This window comes from Ambystoma mexicanum, chromosome 7q, assembly GCF_040938575.1.
Source record: "Ambystoma mexicanum isolate Mex_15411 chromosome 7q, UKY_AmexF1_1, whole genome shotgun sequence".
Taxonomy (NCBI): domain Eukaryota; kingdom Metazoa; phylum Chordata; class Amphibia; order Caudata; family Ambystomatidae; genus Ambystoma; species Ambystoma mexicanum.
In genome coordinates this window covers 476,987,969-477,006,007 of record NC_090941.1, presented here as the reverse complement: position 1 = coordinate 477,006,007, position 18,039 = coordinate 476,987,969, and the positions used below count along the sequence as shown (strand labels likewise).

General features: G+C 46.5%; 1 protein-coding gene across 3 annotated transcripts in view; it reads right to left on the bottom strand.

Annotated features, from left to right (window-relative positions):
- Positions 1-18,039, bottom strand: part of NAA16 (N-alpha-acetyltransferase 16, NatA auxiliary subunit) — a 2,654,788-nt gene that overhangs the window by 92,724 nt on the left and 2,544,025 nt on the right. The window contains exon 20 of one of the 3 annotated variants that reach the window (XM_069640523.1): positions 3,647-4,115. The exons of the other annotated variants lie outside the window; for them this stretch is intronic. Within the exon in view, the coding sequence (XP_069496624.1) occupies positions 3,906-4,115 (210 nt within the window). The 3' untranslated portion in view covers positions 3,647-3,905. Of the gene's footprint in view, positions 1-3,646; positions 4,116-18,039 lie in introns of those variants that run through there. 3 annotated transcript variants of the gene reach the window in all.

Below are 18,039 nucleotides of genomic sequence, written 5' to 3'. Positions count from 1 at the left end.
TGGAGGGTGTTGAAGAAAATTGAGGCTTTACCCATGGCTCACCTGTATGGCCCAAGTATCAGAAGTGGTGCTATGCCACTCCACGCTGAACATTGATACCCCCCCCTCATTTCGGTACAGTGTATGAAGTTCGGTTAACAGGGTCTTTGTGCCTGTCTGGGCAGTGGGCACCACAGCAGAGGTGTTGTGCACTCTCTGGGCTCTACAACCTCTACCCTGTGGGTACCTGTCCTCTATTGAGGTGGGCATAGGAAGAGATCGCTGAAACCATCTACCTCAAGCAAAAGGAGTTGAGTGCTGTTTAACAGTTAGGCCCAAAGCCTTTGATGTGGCTTTGAATGACATGAATGTTTGCTTTAGCCATGAAGATGCACTGCCCATTAAAAGGCATATACAGGAGTTTTGACTAGACATCTGGAGTGAACCCTGAGGTCCTCACCCATGAGGATCATTTGTACCATGAAACACATTCTCCATGGAGGGTTGGGGTGGCCAGACTACAATACTTCAAAATTATCGGATGTGGGAGGCCTTCAAGTCCTATTGGGTTAACTTTCCGCCTGAGCATCCTCAAAAACCACTGCTCAAAAATATGATGAATGCCACTGGTTGTAGGCAAATGCTCTCCACTCTATTGCATGGTCCCAGATACTACTGTGTCTAGCACCTTAAGAGATGGGACAACATTGGAGAAAGATCTGGGGACCACATTTATGGATGAGCAGTTGGCACAAGTTTGTGTGTATTCCAGAAAGGTATCAATTATTGTCAGAGATGGGTGGAGGTAAATCTTCTGAATAGGGCCTATTTTACACCTGTGAGGTTGGGGTAATTCAGAGTGGGTGAGAGTTACATCTGTCTTAGATATAAAAGCATGCAAGCAACCCATATTCCTATGTTTTGGGAGTGGCTTTCTGGCCATACACTGTAAATAAGCTGAAAGACATCACTTGCCTTTCTTTACATTTGGAACCACTTGAATGCTTTCTGAACTATTTTCAAATGACTCCTAAAGACACATCAAAATTAATTTCTATCACACTCCTTCTAGCAAAAGGCTGTATACTATTAACGTTGAAGGGTATTCTACGTTTCTAAAGGTCTTCAACACACCACTTGGTGCAATGAACGGGAAGAGGATTGTCAGGAAATCCTGCATTTGTATCTCTTTGCCATATCCTGATGGATATTGCAATATTTCTGGTTTATCTTTTCCAGGGTTTGCACTTCTGTACTTCCTTGATGTGGAATAGCACACTAATACTAAGAAGTATGTCCTGCACTTATTTATGGGTCTTTGCAATGAATTATAAAAATATCAAATACATGAAGGATTGAATTGGAAACATGGGGTGAGTCAAACAGCTGCTGTCAAGCTGGACAAGACAGGGAGGTCTCTGCAGGTCTGGTGTATGATACTTTCTTCCACAATTTAAAAACACACTTTACCCAGAGGTCCTAGGCTGTGATTGAAGAAGAGCTTTGCGTGCATGTGAGAGAGGATGCCAGGCTCAATATGTTGCACAACTGCTTTTACCTGTGCTGCTGACAGATGAACACAAAGCCCAACCATCTACAATGTTCAGCTAGCTCTGCAAAAACACAGAATTGGCCAATAAGAACGTTCAGCTGAGCTGCTGCTCCTAGCTCAACTGTGCAGGTCAGTACAGGCACATGCACAAGTAGTGATACCTGTTGCGACTGCAGCACGCCCCTGTGGGTGCCACCATCCTGGCCCCCTGAGCACTCATTCCAAGGCTGGTTGTCCATTTACTGAGCTATGAACTAGGCTCCGTGCTCAGCACAAACATGTGCACATGCTCTGCGTGGCAAGGGAGAGCCTGAACCTCCTGGTGGGCAATGGGACAAATGGTGAACTTCAGGAAAATAGACAACGAGGAGGCCCTCCAAAACCCACCGGGGGTCAGGAAGTTGAGGTTGCTTGACCACGTATAACAGCTCTGCAAAACAAGCACTGGCCAAACAAGTTGTTTGGCGTTTGCAGTTTGTTGCATTTTTAAAAAATTTTTTATTTACAAGATTATAATCACTGAGGTGATTTTTACATTTCTAGGCATGAATGTAGTAAATGCATGGGCAATACATAGCGTGTATTAACTTAAAACAAAAATCACTAAGGAAAATTATTCAGGCTGAAGATCCAAAGGCGCAAAGGTGTTTTACATCACCATTTTATGGACCTGCTTGTGTAACCATGCCTCCTGCTTGCTGAGGGAATATGCAAGTTCACTTTCCACACCAAACGTACTTGACAAAAACTGGCATATTTCTTATGGACTGTCCAGAACCAAACCAATTCGTCCTCCCGGCACAGAAGGAGGGAGCCTTTAAGTGATGCATCACAGTTATCTTTCTGCCAGGATCTGAACAATGCTCGCTGGGACTAGTGGGAAGCTACAAGAGAGATCTTGGCCACCTACAACAGCAAGAGACTGATCATAAACTTCTTGTCTTGTTTATTTCTCTGACCCCTGCCTAAAAGGCCAGACAGATGTGGTCCCAATGAAATATTGAGATGTCTGTCATCAATGTCAACTGTAGGTTGGCAAACGTTCTCCCCATACAACAGTTTGAACTGCAATGCTCACAATAACAGTGCCTCTGGGGTGCAAAGAGAATCTCAGAATTGGATTGAGATTTCCCTACAAATGGGACAACCGAGCCCTCGGTGCCTATATTAGGGAACATGTCCTTAAACTAGACACTGGGATCAGGCGGAAGCACTCGATCTTAGGATCCAAAAGACTAGTTTGTGATGAAGCCTGGAGGAAAAAGTCTGCTTGATTCAATGATGTTGTTTGACAGATGCTTCACACTCACTGGGAGAGGGAAACTCTTTCCAGAAAAGGCATTTTGATTTTTAAAAAAATCATGTTAGTATAGATGTGCAGTAGTAGGGATTGAAAGCCCAAAACATGGCATGAGGAGACAACGAGTAGTATTCTAAAACCAAGCAATTCTACTTTATTCTTGCAACACATGCACTGTGATGAAAAATAAAAATCACATTAAACCTTTGGACCAATTGATGGAAGCCTGGACTTTGAAAACGTAGTTACTTGTGTATTGGAAGGAATAGCAGGTCCTCATTAGTTTTTTTGTGTTTGTTTTGTCACTGCCTCATGCTCAGAGGGTAAAGCAACGTTTCCCACAAAAGGATAAAATGTTATCAAAGTCAGGGCTCCCCAAAATGGAATGATGACTTTCATATTGTTATTCTGCTCCAGAAGCTCTGTTGAAATCTATCTCTTCTCCGAGGTATACCCAGCAGGCCCCTCAGTATAGGCAGCTGTAGCCATCATGGGAGCAAAAGTGCACATTTCGTGAGAGGGCTTCACAACATCAAATGTGAAATCCAATGCTGGGACGCCATCTAATTTACTTGAACTTTGCAAACCAGCAGCCAAAACCTTAACAGAACATGGGCATGCAGAACTTGGTCCTGACATGAAACTCATCTTCATTCATGGCACCAGCCCAAAAATCCTCAAAACCTTGACATTGAGACTCTGAGTTAGTGACAAAGGGCTTTTCAAAACTTTGAAGAGCCACGTTCCGTAAGAGTTAAAGACACATAAGAGGCAATAAGCATCCCTCAAGAATAGTATGACAAACCACATGTCTCTACATTCAGTTGACTTTAATGGCTTCAGAGAAGCAGGAGAAGAGTGATTAAAAATGAACACATTGAAGTACAGTGTCAGGACTTAAACTTCTTGGCAATGTCAGGTTAAGAAGCACAGGAGCAGGCCATCCAAGTGCCTGGAAAATCACCAAAGAACCAATGACCTGCCTTTGGTAATGTTCTTTCTGGTGGATGTTCCTCCCACACATTCCTCATCTAAGATACATTCCTGAAGCATCATCTGGATCACGGAAAACGTTTAACCAGCAAGGAGGAACAGGCGGCAGCAGTGTTGAGATCTTTTAACGCAGCCACTCCGACACTGTATGCAACATAGCCGCCCATTTATAGCTCGCACCACATGACCACAGTTTCTTTTTATTCTCCCAGGCTCAGCCACATTACGTAATAAACAAGGAACTGAAGGAGCACTCCATCCGAGGGTTATGTTGGGAGGGCGATGAGGAATCTGTGGGAAAACATGAATCGGAAAGTACATTAGCAAAGGCAAGTCATTTGTTCCCCTAATGGATAGTATCCTCCAACAGATTCCTCATCTTAAACAGTCTCCCACAGCGGTATAATCGTTTTTGGAGGTGGGGAGAAAGAAACCAGACAGAAGGAATACAAATAAGACATTTTGGAGGACTGCTCACCAAAATGCTGGTCCAACCAAACAAAGCATCAAGGCAATAGTGCTTGGAAAGCATTTGCAACCATGACCAGGTTGAAGCCTTGACAGTTATCCAGCACAGGTAGCCCGTTCCCTAAAGAAGGCTTGTCACCATTCCCCTGCGAGAATGTGCATTAAGGAACCTCTTTCTGTGCAATTGAATAACATTCCAAGATGCAAAGCATTTTCCATCCGAAAAGCATCTGTTTTTGCACCAACCTGCCCATCTTAACGCCAGTGCATAGTACACAAAATTAGATTTTCTCAGTCAAATATAATTTCAAAACTATTTTGGGGAGAAAGGAAGACCTCATCTCTCGAAGAGAATGTGTATGGAGATTTGCAGGATGGGGCCTGTAGCTCGCTTCTCCTTCTTGATGATATTTCTACCAAAAGAATGGTCTTCCAAATCAGAAGCCTAAGCAGACATAAATTCATGGGTGAAAAGGAACTCCCATCAGAAACGTTAAGAGTAAATTCAGAGCCCAGGCGGGTACACTAAACTGGACTGCTGGGAACATGTTTGTTAGTACTTTTAGAAATTCTAAACAAAAAAATGGTGCTGCATGGGATAGATTCATAAGCAAGTGTGGTACATGTTATTATTTGTCCCTGTGACATGGCGTTTGTAGGGAAAACAACTCGCCAAGTAAACAGCAGAATTATTGAACACATATCGGGAATCTGCACAGGTAACACAAATGCATCTTTAGTGCAATATTTTTGTGATAAATTCCACAATGACAATGAAATTAGATGGTGTGTTTTGGAGAAAGTTCAGAAACATTTCTGAAGTAGTTCTTTCGATTCTCTATTGTCAAAAAGGGAATATATATGGATGTAAAGGATTCAATCATTTACCACAGGCCTCAACGATCAAGCAGAGTGGCAGAGTTGGGGGATGTGTGGGATTCCAGTGGAATTCCAGTTTTGCACAAAATAAAAGCCAATGTGTGGCCTGTGAGTTTTAACAATACAAGTAATATTCACTTTAGACAAGAAACCTTGAGTCGCACCAATAGGTAAGGCAGTATGCTAGTGACTTCATAGTATTGGCAGTTGGGTGGCTGCCTCTCAGAAGAATGAATTATGTCTCCAAGTTACAGGTTATATCATTTATGTGCAAAGTGGTGTAATGGTTAAACGTGAGCTAGGGGACTTAACATATTACAAGATGGCCCCCAGCTGAGGTATTAACAAACAACGTGTACTAACAGTCTGATGTTTATGTCAGGTCAGGTGACCAACGAGGCTGAAGAGTCAAAGTGTTGTAGGTAAAGCATGGTTTGCTCCATGAAAAGGTTGTTTTGGAAAATTATCTCTGACTGAGAAAGATCATTAGGCAAATTCTGGTTTTATTTACCATTGTGGCTTGAGGAACTATCAGTTTTCAGATACACATGAACTGGCTGGGAGCATCAGCATGAAGGTACCATTATGAATGCAATAACACATGGTTGTGGGCATGGAATCATTTTCATCACAAGCATGTGCTGGCCCCGTGGGGAAAGGCCGGTTGTGGTTTTCTGGCTTTTGAATTAAGCAAGCATGCTAAGATTCATTACAAGGTAATGCATGATCACGTCTATGATGTATAGATGGTGATCCTATGGTATAAGTTATACTTACTGTAATTAAAAGTTGTTACACACCATGTATGACAAAGTCTTCATCTTCGGTAACACTATGTTAATTATATTTTGAATTTCAACAGTATACAAAACACTAGAAGAAGACCCGAAATACAACTACTAATCAATGTCGTCGAAACTAGTCACAAAATATTCTAGATGTGCCCATAGAAGGAGTAGGACTAGGCAATATTAGTCAACGTGAGTTCTCTTAAAGACCCAAATAGTGGCCAATTATCCCCGGAAAATGCTAATCTGTGGGCCAGTTCGGACCAGAACAGGCAGATAATCCAAAACAGAAGAGGTAGGCCAGGTCCAAATCCCTCTCCCGACACTAAAGTGAGAGATTACACCACCTGCAGGCCTAACATGATTTTGTGCCCATGCTCCTTACTGAAAGGAGGACATCCAGGAGTCTTCCGACAAATCTCACTCCTTGTTTAACAGCCTCCCAGCATCTAAGGATGATGGTTCAGACTGCTGAGATTCAGATGTGCAGGCCAACCTACAACAGGAGGCGCAGGCAGGGAAAATGGGCATGTCCAGAAGTTCTGTGTACCACACACTCTAGGTCCAGTGCGGAGCAATCAGAATCAACATAGACCCAAACAGGCTTAGTTTCCTGGTTCTGGTTTTATAGAAGGAGTAGGCCTAGTCAATACTAGTCAACGTGTGTGTTCGACAAATGTATAACTATATCAACTAAAAAGTATGATAGTGATAGAGACACTGTCCTGGACTCATGATTCAGGAGATTGCGTTAAATAATAGGAACAACATATGTATGTCAAATTGGTTTGTTGTGATCAGCAATTGTTGCATCGACCATACTGAATAACTCATACGGTGATGCTACCATTGAAGGGGTATCGATTTATTACCACTGATTTGTTAACGCATGGTTAGTATGGCTGTATGATTGAGCGTGTATGGATGAAGTATAGTATGAATTCATCTGCTGATTCTGCTGATAGGATCTTGAAGTGACACGTAGTGCACCATGTTCGAGTAGAATATAGATGTATTTTTTTTTTTAAATGTGATGTTTTACATGCAATAAATTATATGTTGCTGCAGACCGAGACTCTTTGTAGTTTGAGAAAAATATATTAATTCTAAAACTATTATGAATCTGTCCCATGCAACACCATTTTGTTGTTAAGAATTTCAGTATACCCTAGTGTTGCGTGAGTTATAGAGTAACCCAGTATTCTGTGACATGGTTTTGTACTTTTAGTAATTGCATCACTGTAGGTATAGAAAAATACAAACCCTGTTCCGGCATAAGTCTAATAAGAGAGCAGCAAAGTATCCCTCATCTGTGGACACCTGACAGCCTTTCCGGGCAAGGTGCAGCAAAAAGGATAAGCCAGATGCTGAGTTGCACGAAACGGATCGGCTTGTTTTTCCTTGTACCAGCTGCAGAATTTCTTCCAACAGCCGGTGTACGATGCTTTAGTTGCTGGTCTTCTTGCAGAAATTAAAACCTTCATGACATCTTGAAGAAGGTCCCAAGCCCAGTACACCTAGGCCTTTCATAAGCCATACATGAAGGTTGAGGCTTGGGTCTGCAACACCAAGTGCATCATCTGGGAAGTCGAGAGATGGCAATTTGGGCAAGGTCGGGTACCATGTGCTTAACATTATGAGAAAGTGAGCGATGACAGGAAACAGTGGGAATGAGTATAGAAGTGGAAGGTTCCAGTCCACCAACAATGAATTCCCCAGCATTCTTCTTGGGGGAAATTCCCTGCACCAGAATAGTTTGCAATTTCTGTTGGAACTGGAGGCAAACATCTACTTGAGGTGTTCCCCAAAGGTTGGAGATCTCTGTAAGGACCTCCTGGCACAACTCCCACTCATGGGACTGAACCCTCCCTGCTCAGGGCATTTACCATTATGTGCCCTGTCCCGGCCAAATGGGGTGCCGAAAGAGAGACATAGGGCCTCATTACACGGTAGGCAGAGAACCATGGCGCAATTAGCGCCATGGTTCATGCCGGTAAAATACCGGCACCGCCTTGGTGGAAAGGGGAATTACCACCCCATTCCAAGGTTGGAGGGGCAGTAATTCCCCCTTCCACCAGTGCCCTTCCCCATTTCATTTTTGCCCCCTTGGGGCATAATGGGGAAGGCGCTAATTACGGCACCGCAAATTGCGGTACCGTAATTAGCTCCCTGCAAAAAGCAGGCGTTAAAATCCCTAACCCGCAAAGGGACCTCGTAGTAAGGCGGTAAGGATTTACCGGTACCGGTAAAATACTGGTACCGGTAAACCCTTACCGCCTACCATGTAATGAGGCCCATAGTCCTCTAATACACCAATCCAGAGCTGCATTGCTGCCCTACACAGGGGCAGTGACCCTACACCCCCTCTTTTGTTGAGGTAGTGCCTTGCCACTGCGTTATCTATCACAATCTGGTCCACCACAGGAAGTCTTGTGATTCCACTCTTCTCCCTCTTCTGCGGAGCAATCAGCTGTTGCGCCCTTCCATCAGAGCTTGGTTACACACGGGGTTTGGACCTGCTCGACCTTCTATGCTGCCTAAGGTATGAGGGCGCAATGGGGATGGATGGCTTCCATCATCAGATGGGTAATCTGAATTTATCAAAACAGCATTTCTTTGGGAGGTTTCTTGTCTGGCAATGTGTGTAGGCTAATCTAAATCCTTTGTGCCCTGTATGCCGACCTCGTGGCCACTTCAAACATGGCCGCAGCCATATCTACAATGTAGAGGCTGCCTCCCAGGGCCTCTCTTCCTGCCTCTGTTTGCAGATTGGCCAGCAGGCCCAACTAATTGGCCAACCAGGGACCCGCAGTCTTTAGCCGGCCCCTTTCTTCCAAGGCCCACTTTCCAAGGCCCCTGTCTGCTCCCTGTCCGCTGCCGGTTCTGTGCATGAAGTCTCCTTGGATCCCCTCTCACTTGAAGCATTCAGGATGCTGCCCCAAACACTCCTCAGTTGAACCTTGACCACCAAAACACCTTTTGCCTCCTTAACAATGGGTTAGTTCCCTACATTTGGACATATTCCTACCCCCTTGACTTCTCCCTCCTTCTCTCCATTTCTCCTTATCCACTCCCTTACAGCCCGCTCTCTCACTGTGTACCCACCCACCCACTGTTCCAATTGTCCCACTTTGAATTTAGTTGTGTATCCACCCACTGTTCCAATTTAAATTTAGTTGTGTATCCACCTACTGTTCCAATTTAAATTTAATAATAATTAATAATAATTATTTGGCATTTATATAGCGCTACGAACCCTCAGGTATCTGAGCGCTGCTTATTATTACCCACGGTGTGTGGTGCTCATTTATCGACCTCGGAAGGATGAAAGGCTGAGTTTGGCCCAGCCGGGATTCGAACCCTGCGTTAGCAGGCTCTGCACAATGTCAAAGCAAGCGCTCTACACGCTGTGCCACTTGACCGGCTAAGAATGGCTATACATTTAGTTGTGTATCCACCCACTGTTCCAATTTGAATTTAGTTGTGTACCCACCCAGTGTTAAAATTTCATTTTAATTGTGTATCCACCCACTGCTCCAATTTTAATTTATTTGTGCGCCCACCCACTGTTCCAATTTGAATTTAGTTGCCTTTGGCCCAGTGATTGCATTGTGCTACTCTGCCACGTTGGTCCTCTCCACATCACCCATGGCTCTCTCTGTTTCTCCCATATTTTCCACCTGCTTCTCCATTCAATCCTTCCTTCCTCACCAAGTCTGGTAGGAAGAAGTTCAAAAGGGATATCTTGGTCTCTAACCCCGGATTCCCTATCGTTGACACTTATACCAGCGCTTCCTCCACACAGCCTCTCACCGACATCCTCTTTGTCGTTCCCTCGCCAGATCTATGGACTCTTCATATGGTCTCTGTGCTCTCTCCTTTCTCCTCTGCTCCCATTAATGGTGGCAGCAGCTTGGAGGCCCTCCTGGCCCCCTTCAACTCCTCTAAGGTCATCATCAATGTCTACCTGAATGGTACCGTCTTGGTTCAAGGCCCTCAGGCCAACCTCCTTCTCTTTAATAGGTGCTTTCCACATCTCATCAATTTCCTTTCATCTCCTGCTGTCCCCACTCTCCTTTCCTCTTCTTCCCTGCCTCCCCCTTGGCTACCTTGCCCTCTCCTTCTTCCTCTCCTGCCCCCCCTCAGGCTCTGTCTACACCTCCCTCTGCACTTCAGAAGGGCGACCCTCGGATCTGTACTCCGCCCCGGAAGTCCTTCAAGGACGGCAACCTTCTCCACATTGCCACTCTCAACTCTCGCTCAGCTGTCAAACACTCCCCTGACATCTGTCGCCTTCTGGAAGAACTTGACCTCGATGTCCTCGGTCTCACCGAGACATGGTTCACAGCCAGCTTTGTCATGAGTTTTGACACTCTCCTCCCTGATGGCTACAAAATCCTCTCTGCACCCAGATCCCCCCGGTCCGGAGGGTGTGTAGCCCTGATCCTACCCGAGTGCATTCTTGCCACAGTCATTCCTATGCAGACCTGCGCCTCTTTCGAAAGCCTTGTCTGCAGGATTTCTCTCTCCTGGCCACTCTCTCACCGTTGCTACCTTCTATCGGCCACCTGGTCAGATCACCTCCTTCCTACCTGAGTGGGTGGGTATCTCCTCCTCCCTCCTGGCCTCAACCACTCAACTCCTACTTCTTGGCGACTTCAATATCCATCTTGATGCGCCCTGCTCCTCCTCTGTACTCTTTCGTGACATATGTGATTCTCGCTCTCTTTCCATTCTCCCCTCTGGCCCGACTCATTCCGCACTGATACTCTGATCTCCTCTGACCTCCCCCTCTCCATCCCTCTAATCACTCCCCTCTCTTGGAGTGATCACTCCCTTCTTTCCTCCCATCTCTCCCTCTCTACCCCGCAGGCCAAGCCAACTCCAACTCTGCCACCTATCTTCTCGGTCGTCTGACCCATAAAACGTGTGTCAGTTGAGGTTTTTGCCGCCACTTTCTCTCCTTCTCTTCCATCTCTGATACTCTGGATGTTCTTGCCCCTGTCATGAGGATCCGCCCGAAGTTCAAATCCAAGTGCAACTCCTGGTATGACTCTGAGCTAGCTACCCTTAAACGCAAGTGTATGGTGGCTGAGAGGAAATGGCAGACTTCTTGTACATCCTCTGACAAACTGGCCTGTCGCCTGCTCCAACGGCATTACCAGCTCCTGGTCCAAACTAAGAAGAGAGCCCACATCCAAGCCTGCGTCTTTGCGGCCTCCAACAACTCGGCCAAACTCTTTAAAATTTGCAAGAAGCTGGCCAACCCTGCTGCAGTCTCTACCTCTCCTGTTGCCTCCCAGGGCTTCTGCACAGCCCTTGCCTCTCATTTCATCTAAAAAACCCAGGACATCCTGTCCCCCTCCCGTCCTTCCACTTTCTCTTCCTTTCCTCTTTTCTCCCCTGACAAGGTTTCTAGACAAGTCCGATCTATGAAAGTCTTGTCAAAACAGGTTCTTCCCTGTTCGTCCAAAACCATCAAGGACCACATTGACGCCCTTGCTTCTGCTCTGGCTGACTTCTGCAACCACTCCTTCGCCTCTGGAGCCATCACCTGCCCTCTGAAGCACTCTCTTGTGCACCCTTTTCACAAGAAACCCTCTGCCGACCCCACATGCCTGGCTAACTATCGCCCGATTTCCATCACTCCCTTCCTGGGAAAACTCCTGGAAAAGATGGCCATCTGCCAGCTTAATCTTCACACTGATTCTTTTGGTTATCTCCATGATGACCAGTCTGGCTTCAGAGCTGCCAGAAGCACAGAAGCTGCTCTCCTGAACATCCATGAAGACCTGTTCTCCAACCTTGACTCTAACATCCCTTCTGTCCTCATTCTACTCAATCTCTCTTCTGCCTTTGACATGGTCAACCATGCCATCCTGCTCAACCGTCTCTGTGATAACCTGGGTATCACCGATCAGGCCCTGGCCTGGCTGACCTCTTTCCTCTCTGGTCGACATTCCCAGGTCCAACTTGGGTCCTTCCTTTCCTCTATCTCACACTCTACCTGTGGTGTTCCCCAGGGGTCTAACCTCTATCCCTGGCTTTTCAACCAATACCTGGCACCCCCTGTCCACCGCATTGCAGCTCTCTGCCCCAACTTTCAGTGCTATGCGGATGACACTCAGCTCATTTGCAGGCTTTCCTCTGCCACCTCTTCTCCTTCTCTCATCTCAGACTGTCTGCTATCCAGAAGTGGTGTGCCACCAACAATCTCTGCCTTAATGCCAGAAAGACAGAGTTTCTTCTCATCGGCACACCTGCACCCACCTTTCCCCGTCTCTTTCTGGCCAGCCTCCCTTGGCCCTCTTCCTGCAAGGCTAAGAACCTGTAACGCTCACCTGATTCCCGCAGAGGCGCCGGTCTTGACTGGGTGAATGCCGTATCTTCAAAGGTGATGTGTAACACACGGTTGGCTCTTTGGGCTGGACCTCTGTGCACTGTATGTCTGACTCGAAGAGTAAGATGTCTGCAGATAGAAAATATGGGATTAATGAACTGGGGTTATTGGGTGCCTCTCTCCTCTTCCCTTTCTCTTCTCCTGTAGGACCCCAAAGGTTAACACCCTCACCTTAGGTAAGTGAACGCCGAGCTCTCCATCTGCCTCGGGGCAGGGTGCCGTAACCAGTTTCTTCACTGGATAAGGGTGCAGGCCCCTTGACCTCAGAGGACTGCTGTCCGTCGTTAACTGCACGAACGGTAAGTTCTGGGCACTTCAAATGTCTTAAAAGTCTTTTGTAATGATATCTCTTGTTTTGCAGGGTTCCGGCGATGGCGGATGGCGGGCTGATGAGAGTTGAGGATCGAACCCGCGTGAGGAATAGAAGCGCCTGGAAGCACGTAAGTAAGCGCTTGTAGCCTGCTTCACGATGCGCACTAACTGTCCCTTTTATCTTGCAGGTACAAGTTCGGAGCTTTAGAGAAGCTGAAGGGTGCTGGAATACCCACTGGATTCGGCGTGGGAAGGAGTAATGGCACGTGAGTAATAAAGAGTAATAAAGTTGCCCAATGTCTTTAAACGCACCTCCTTTTGTCTTTCAGATGCGGGATGCAGCGCCGAAGGCCTCCGAGCGTGCGAAGAGCTGGTAAGCTTTTGTCTTTCAGATGCCGGAATGCAGTGCGAAGACCTCCGGAGCATGAGAAGAGTAGGTAAGCCTTTGACTTTCAGATGCCGGTATGCAGCGCGAGGCGTTGGTGACAGCCGATGGACCAGGTAAGAGATGCGCTGCCACTGAAGACCGTAGTGCTAACCTGTTCTTTCGTTGTCTTTACAGGTGCTGCTGAAGACTGGATTCCAGGATGGTAAGCCTTTGTTCCCTTAGGCCCAGGATCAGAAGCAGAAGACACGATGAGCGTTCTGCTGCAGAGAATGCAGAATAACGCAAAGCAAGATTCATCCATCGGGTGTGGTTTAAATAGCCTCCTGTAGTGCTTAGGTGTCTCCTTCCACAGCCTCGCCTAGGTAAGAAAAGAGTTCCTGCTTTCCAGAAGAGTTCCAGTGTTCTGAACCTAGGGAGTGGCTCCTGCCCCACCCAACAGGAAAAGTAGTCCCAAACAGAAGAGGATCAGGGGTTCAACTGGCAGGTAAGTAAGCAGCATGGTCTGCTGCAGGTAAGTCCACCCAAGCATTATGAGCCCGGCGCTTCCAGTGCTGGGACTGGGCATCTTTATGAGCCTGGTGCCACTGGCGCCAGGACAGGGTCCAAAAGGTCCCAATTGGGACTGGCTGGCACTCGGAACCGGGGTTATGGGTCTGCTTCCAAGGGAGTCGGGCAAGTCCTGATCTTTTGGAAGCAGAGATCATGACAGCACCCCCCCTCAAGGCCCCTCCCAAACCGGGCTTCTCCGGGGGTTTGGGCTTGTTAGGAAATGTTCGATGAAATCTTTTGATTAGACGAGGCGCGTGGACATATTCTGCAGGTTCCCAGGATCTTTCTTGGGGACCGTAGCCTTTCCAGTCAATCAGGTAAAATAGTTTAGATTTGGAGATCTTGGAATCCAGGATGCTTTTGACTTCAAACTCGAGTTCTCCATCAACTAGAATAGGTTTTGGAGATGTAGTTAGTCGGGTTTGAGGTTGCACGGGTTTTAATAGAGAGACGTGGAAGACCGGATGTATCTTCATGTGAGGGGGCAAGTCCAACTTGACCGCTACTGGATTTACTATGGTAGTGATGGAATAGGGACCAAGGTATCGTGGGTTGAATGTGCGTGGTCCTTTTAGAGGTAGATATTTGGTGGATAACCAGACTTGATCTCCTACTTGATATTGGGGGGGCTTCCTTCCGATGTTGGTCTGCTCCTTTCTTGTATTGTTCTTTAGCCCTTTGAAGGTGAGAAGCGGCTTCCTTAAAGGCTTGGGTGATTGTAGAATGCAGGTGGTCTACTGCTGGTGTTCCAAGATCTTGGAGTGGATCCAACTCCGAGGTTCGAGGGTGACTACCGTATAAAAGAAAAAATGGGGTCTTCCCAGTTCCCGAGTGGACAGAGTTATTGTAGGCATATTCGGCTATCCAAAGGATATCTTTCCAAGTTGTTTCAGTTTGTTGTAGCATGCAGCGCAAATACTGTTCCAGAGTTTGATTGGTCCTCTCGGTTTGTCCGTCGGTTTGAGGTTGGTGGCTGGTCGAAAGTCTCACATCAATTTGAGCCGACCGACAGCAACTTCGCCAAAAATGAGAAATAAATTGACTACCTCGATCCGAAATTAGAACTGAAGGAAAACCGTGCAGTCGGACGATGTTTTTGAGAAATTCTCGGGCCAGAGTTGCTGCTGTTGGTAAGCCTTTGAGTGGAATGAAATGCGCCATCTTGGAGAATAGGTCCACGATTACTAGGATCGTATTGTATCCGGAGCATGGAGGTAGATCGGTGATGAAGTCCATAGAAAGCGTATGCCAAGGGCGAGGCGGGATGTCAATAGGGCGTAAGAGGCCGGCTGGTTTTTCCTTTTGACTCTTGTTTTGGGCGCATACTCCACAGGACATTATAAAGTCTCTGATATCTTTTTTCCAAGACGGCCACCAGAAGTAGCGCTTGATCTTTTCCGAGGTCTTGGTCATACCGGGATGTCCTTCCATTAAAGAATCGTGATAACAGGAGATTACCTTTTTCTGTAAATCTGTGCTGGGCAGGTATAACCGTTCTTGGAAATATAATAGGTTGTCCTTCACCGTAAAGTCCTTTCCCTGCAGATGCCAATTCTGTATGTCTGCTGGAGTTACCAGTAGCCTGGCTTTATCCTTAACTTCCTCTATGGATTGTGTGGCGATTACACCTAGAATTCTTTGTTTGGGAATGATAGGTACAGGTTTAGGATTGATCAAATGTTCTTCCACTCCCATTCGAGAAAGGGCATCAGCTTTACCGTTTTTTGTACCAAGTCGATAGGTAATTATGAAGTCAAACTCGGCAAAGAATAGTGCCCAACGGAGTTGCCTAAAGGATTGAGCTTTTGCGGTTTTCAAATATTGCAGGTTTCGGTGATCTGTAATCACAGTAACGGTGTGTCGGGCCCCCAGAAGATAATGCCGCCAAGCCTTAAAGGCGGACTTGATAGCTAGAAGTTCCTTATCAGTAATAGTGTAATTGATTTCAGGAGGCGAGAATTTGCGGGACCAAAATGCCACGGGATGCAACTGATTGGTTACTGGATCCTTTTGTGATAGAACTGCCCCCATGGCAAGACTCGAAGCATCAGTTTCAACGATGTAGGGGAGTTCTGGGCGAGGATGTTTTAAGATCGGTGCAGAGATAAATCTAGTCTTCAAATTCTGGAAAGCTTGTTCCGCCTCGGTAGACCATTCAAAACGTTTGTTTTTCTTTAACAAGGCGGTGATGGGCTGGACTATTCGAGAGAATTCGGGGATAAACCTGCGGTAAAAGTTAGCGAAGCCTAACATGCTTTGAACACCTTTTATGGAGGATGGCGATGGCCATTTGAGAATTGCATCGACCTTCTTTGAATCCATACGTACTCCGCTAGGTGATAATATGAATCCCAAGAATTCAACTTCAGTCACGTTGAAAACACATTTTTCCAACTTAGCGAAAAGTTTGTGTTGACGCAATCTCTCGAGGAACATTTTCACGTGTTTCCGATGTTCAGTTTCCGCTGAAGAATAAACGAGGATGTCGTCAATGTAAACAACAACACACACATCTATGAGCTCTCTGAGGACATCGTTCATAAAATATTGAAAGGCGGCCGGGGCATTGCAAAGTCCGAAGGGCATGACCTGATATTCAAATAGCCCATACTTGGTGCGGAAGGCCGTCTTCCATTCATCGCCCTCTTTTACTCGTACCAAGTGGTAGGCTCCTCTAAGATCCAGCTTTGTATATATGCATGCTTTTCTGATTTGGTCCAGGAGTTCAGGGATCAAAGGTAACGGATATCTATTCTTAACGGTGATCTGGTTCAGGGCACGATAATCTATACAAGTTCTAAGGTCCCCTTCTTTTTTTGGAACGAAGAACAAAGCTGAGGAAGCAGGGGACTTGGAAGGACGAATAAACCCATTCGCTAGGTATTGATCCAGGTATTGTCGGAGGTGAAGATTCTCAGGCTCGGTGAGGGCATACATTCTACTACAAGGAGGAATAGATCCAGGTATCAGGTCTATCTGGCAGTCATAAGACCTATGAGGAGGTAGAGAGTTAGCCTGATCCTTCCAGAAAACATCTTGGAATTCTAGGTATTCAGGAGGTAACTGGGGAGCCTCCGAGGAAATTGCTGCCAGTGCAACACCAGGTCGAGGGTGACAAGTAGAGACACATTCTGGAAACTGAACCGTTCTTGCTCGCCAATCGATCTGAGGATTGTGCTTCTCTAACCAAGGAATTCCTAGAATAATCTGGAACTGAGGGGCCTTGATCACATCGAACACGATCTTCTCATGGTGTCCATCTTGACTTACTAGCGTCACTTCTTGGGTGGTATGCGTTACTGGTCCGGAGGCTATCTCCGTACCATCCACCGTAGTAATGACGTCCTTTACAGCCTTTGGACAAAGAGTCAGATTCATCCTCAAAACCATTTCATGATCCACATAATTGCCGATGGCACCGCTGTCGACGTAAGCTTCAATCGCATGTAATCGATCCGGATGTTCAGGGCTAATGAGGACCATAGGTATCACGAAATGCGAGGTCACGGAACTGGTTTTAACGCTCGGCAAGAGGACCTCTATTCTTGTCGGGCGAGGTTGTTTCCCTGCTCAGAGTTTGTGACCCTGGTAACTGCAGCTCCTACTACCTTCTTGGCTGGTTTCACCGGACAGTCTCGAAGAAAGTGCCCCGAGTTTCCGCAATAGAGGCATAATTGCAGCTGTTTTCTCCTTTCCCGCTCCTTTTGTGTTAGTGGTCCTTTCAGGCCCCCTATTTGCATGGGTTCCCCGGAGTCTACTCCTTTGGTAGGAGTTGGTGGTTTGGAAAATACTCGAGCATCAAACTTGGAATGATCGGCCTTCCTGTTCTGCAGTCTGTGGTCAATTTGAACGACTAAGTCAATATAGTCCGAACAGTCTTGCGGGGGATTCACTACTTGGGCTAACACATCTTTGAGCTCTCCACGTAGACCTCTATAAAACAGCGTAATCCTTTTGTCCTCAGGCCATCGAGTTTCCACTATCAGTCTGTTGAAAGACGCAATATAAGCCAAAAGGTCTTGATTACCCTGTCGCAATGAAAGGAGCTCATTGTCCAAGGCCTGCCCCTGTGAATGTCTTGCAAACAGTTTTTCCATAATGAGCTGAAAAGCTTGAAAATCATGGAGAACCGGATCATCTTGATTAACTAGAGGGATCGACCAGTCTGCCGCATTGCCACTAAGGTACGAAAGCACGAAAGCTACCTTAGCTTGATCAGTTGGAAAGGCTGCTGGCCGGCATAAGAAGTGCAACCGGCACTGATTAATAAATACTGCAAACCTCTTTGGGTCACCAGAAAATCGTTCGGGCGGAGCCAGAGGTACATTCCCAGGTAGGTTGATCTGCACTGGGTTCGTAGAGGATGTTGAAGGAAGGTTTGCCCCTGATGCGGGTAACGGAGTTTGTCCGGCTTGTGACTGTAGCAATTGT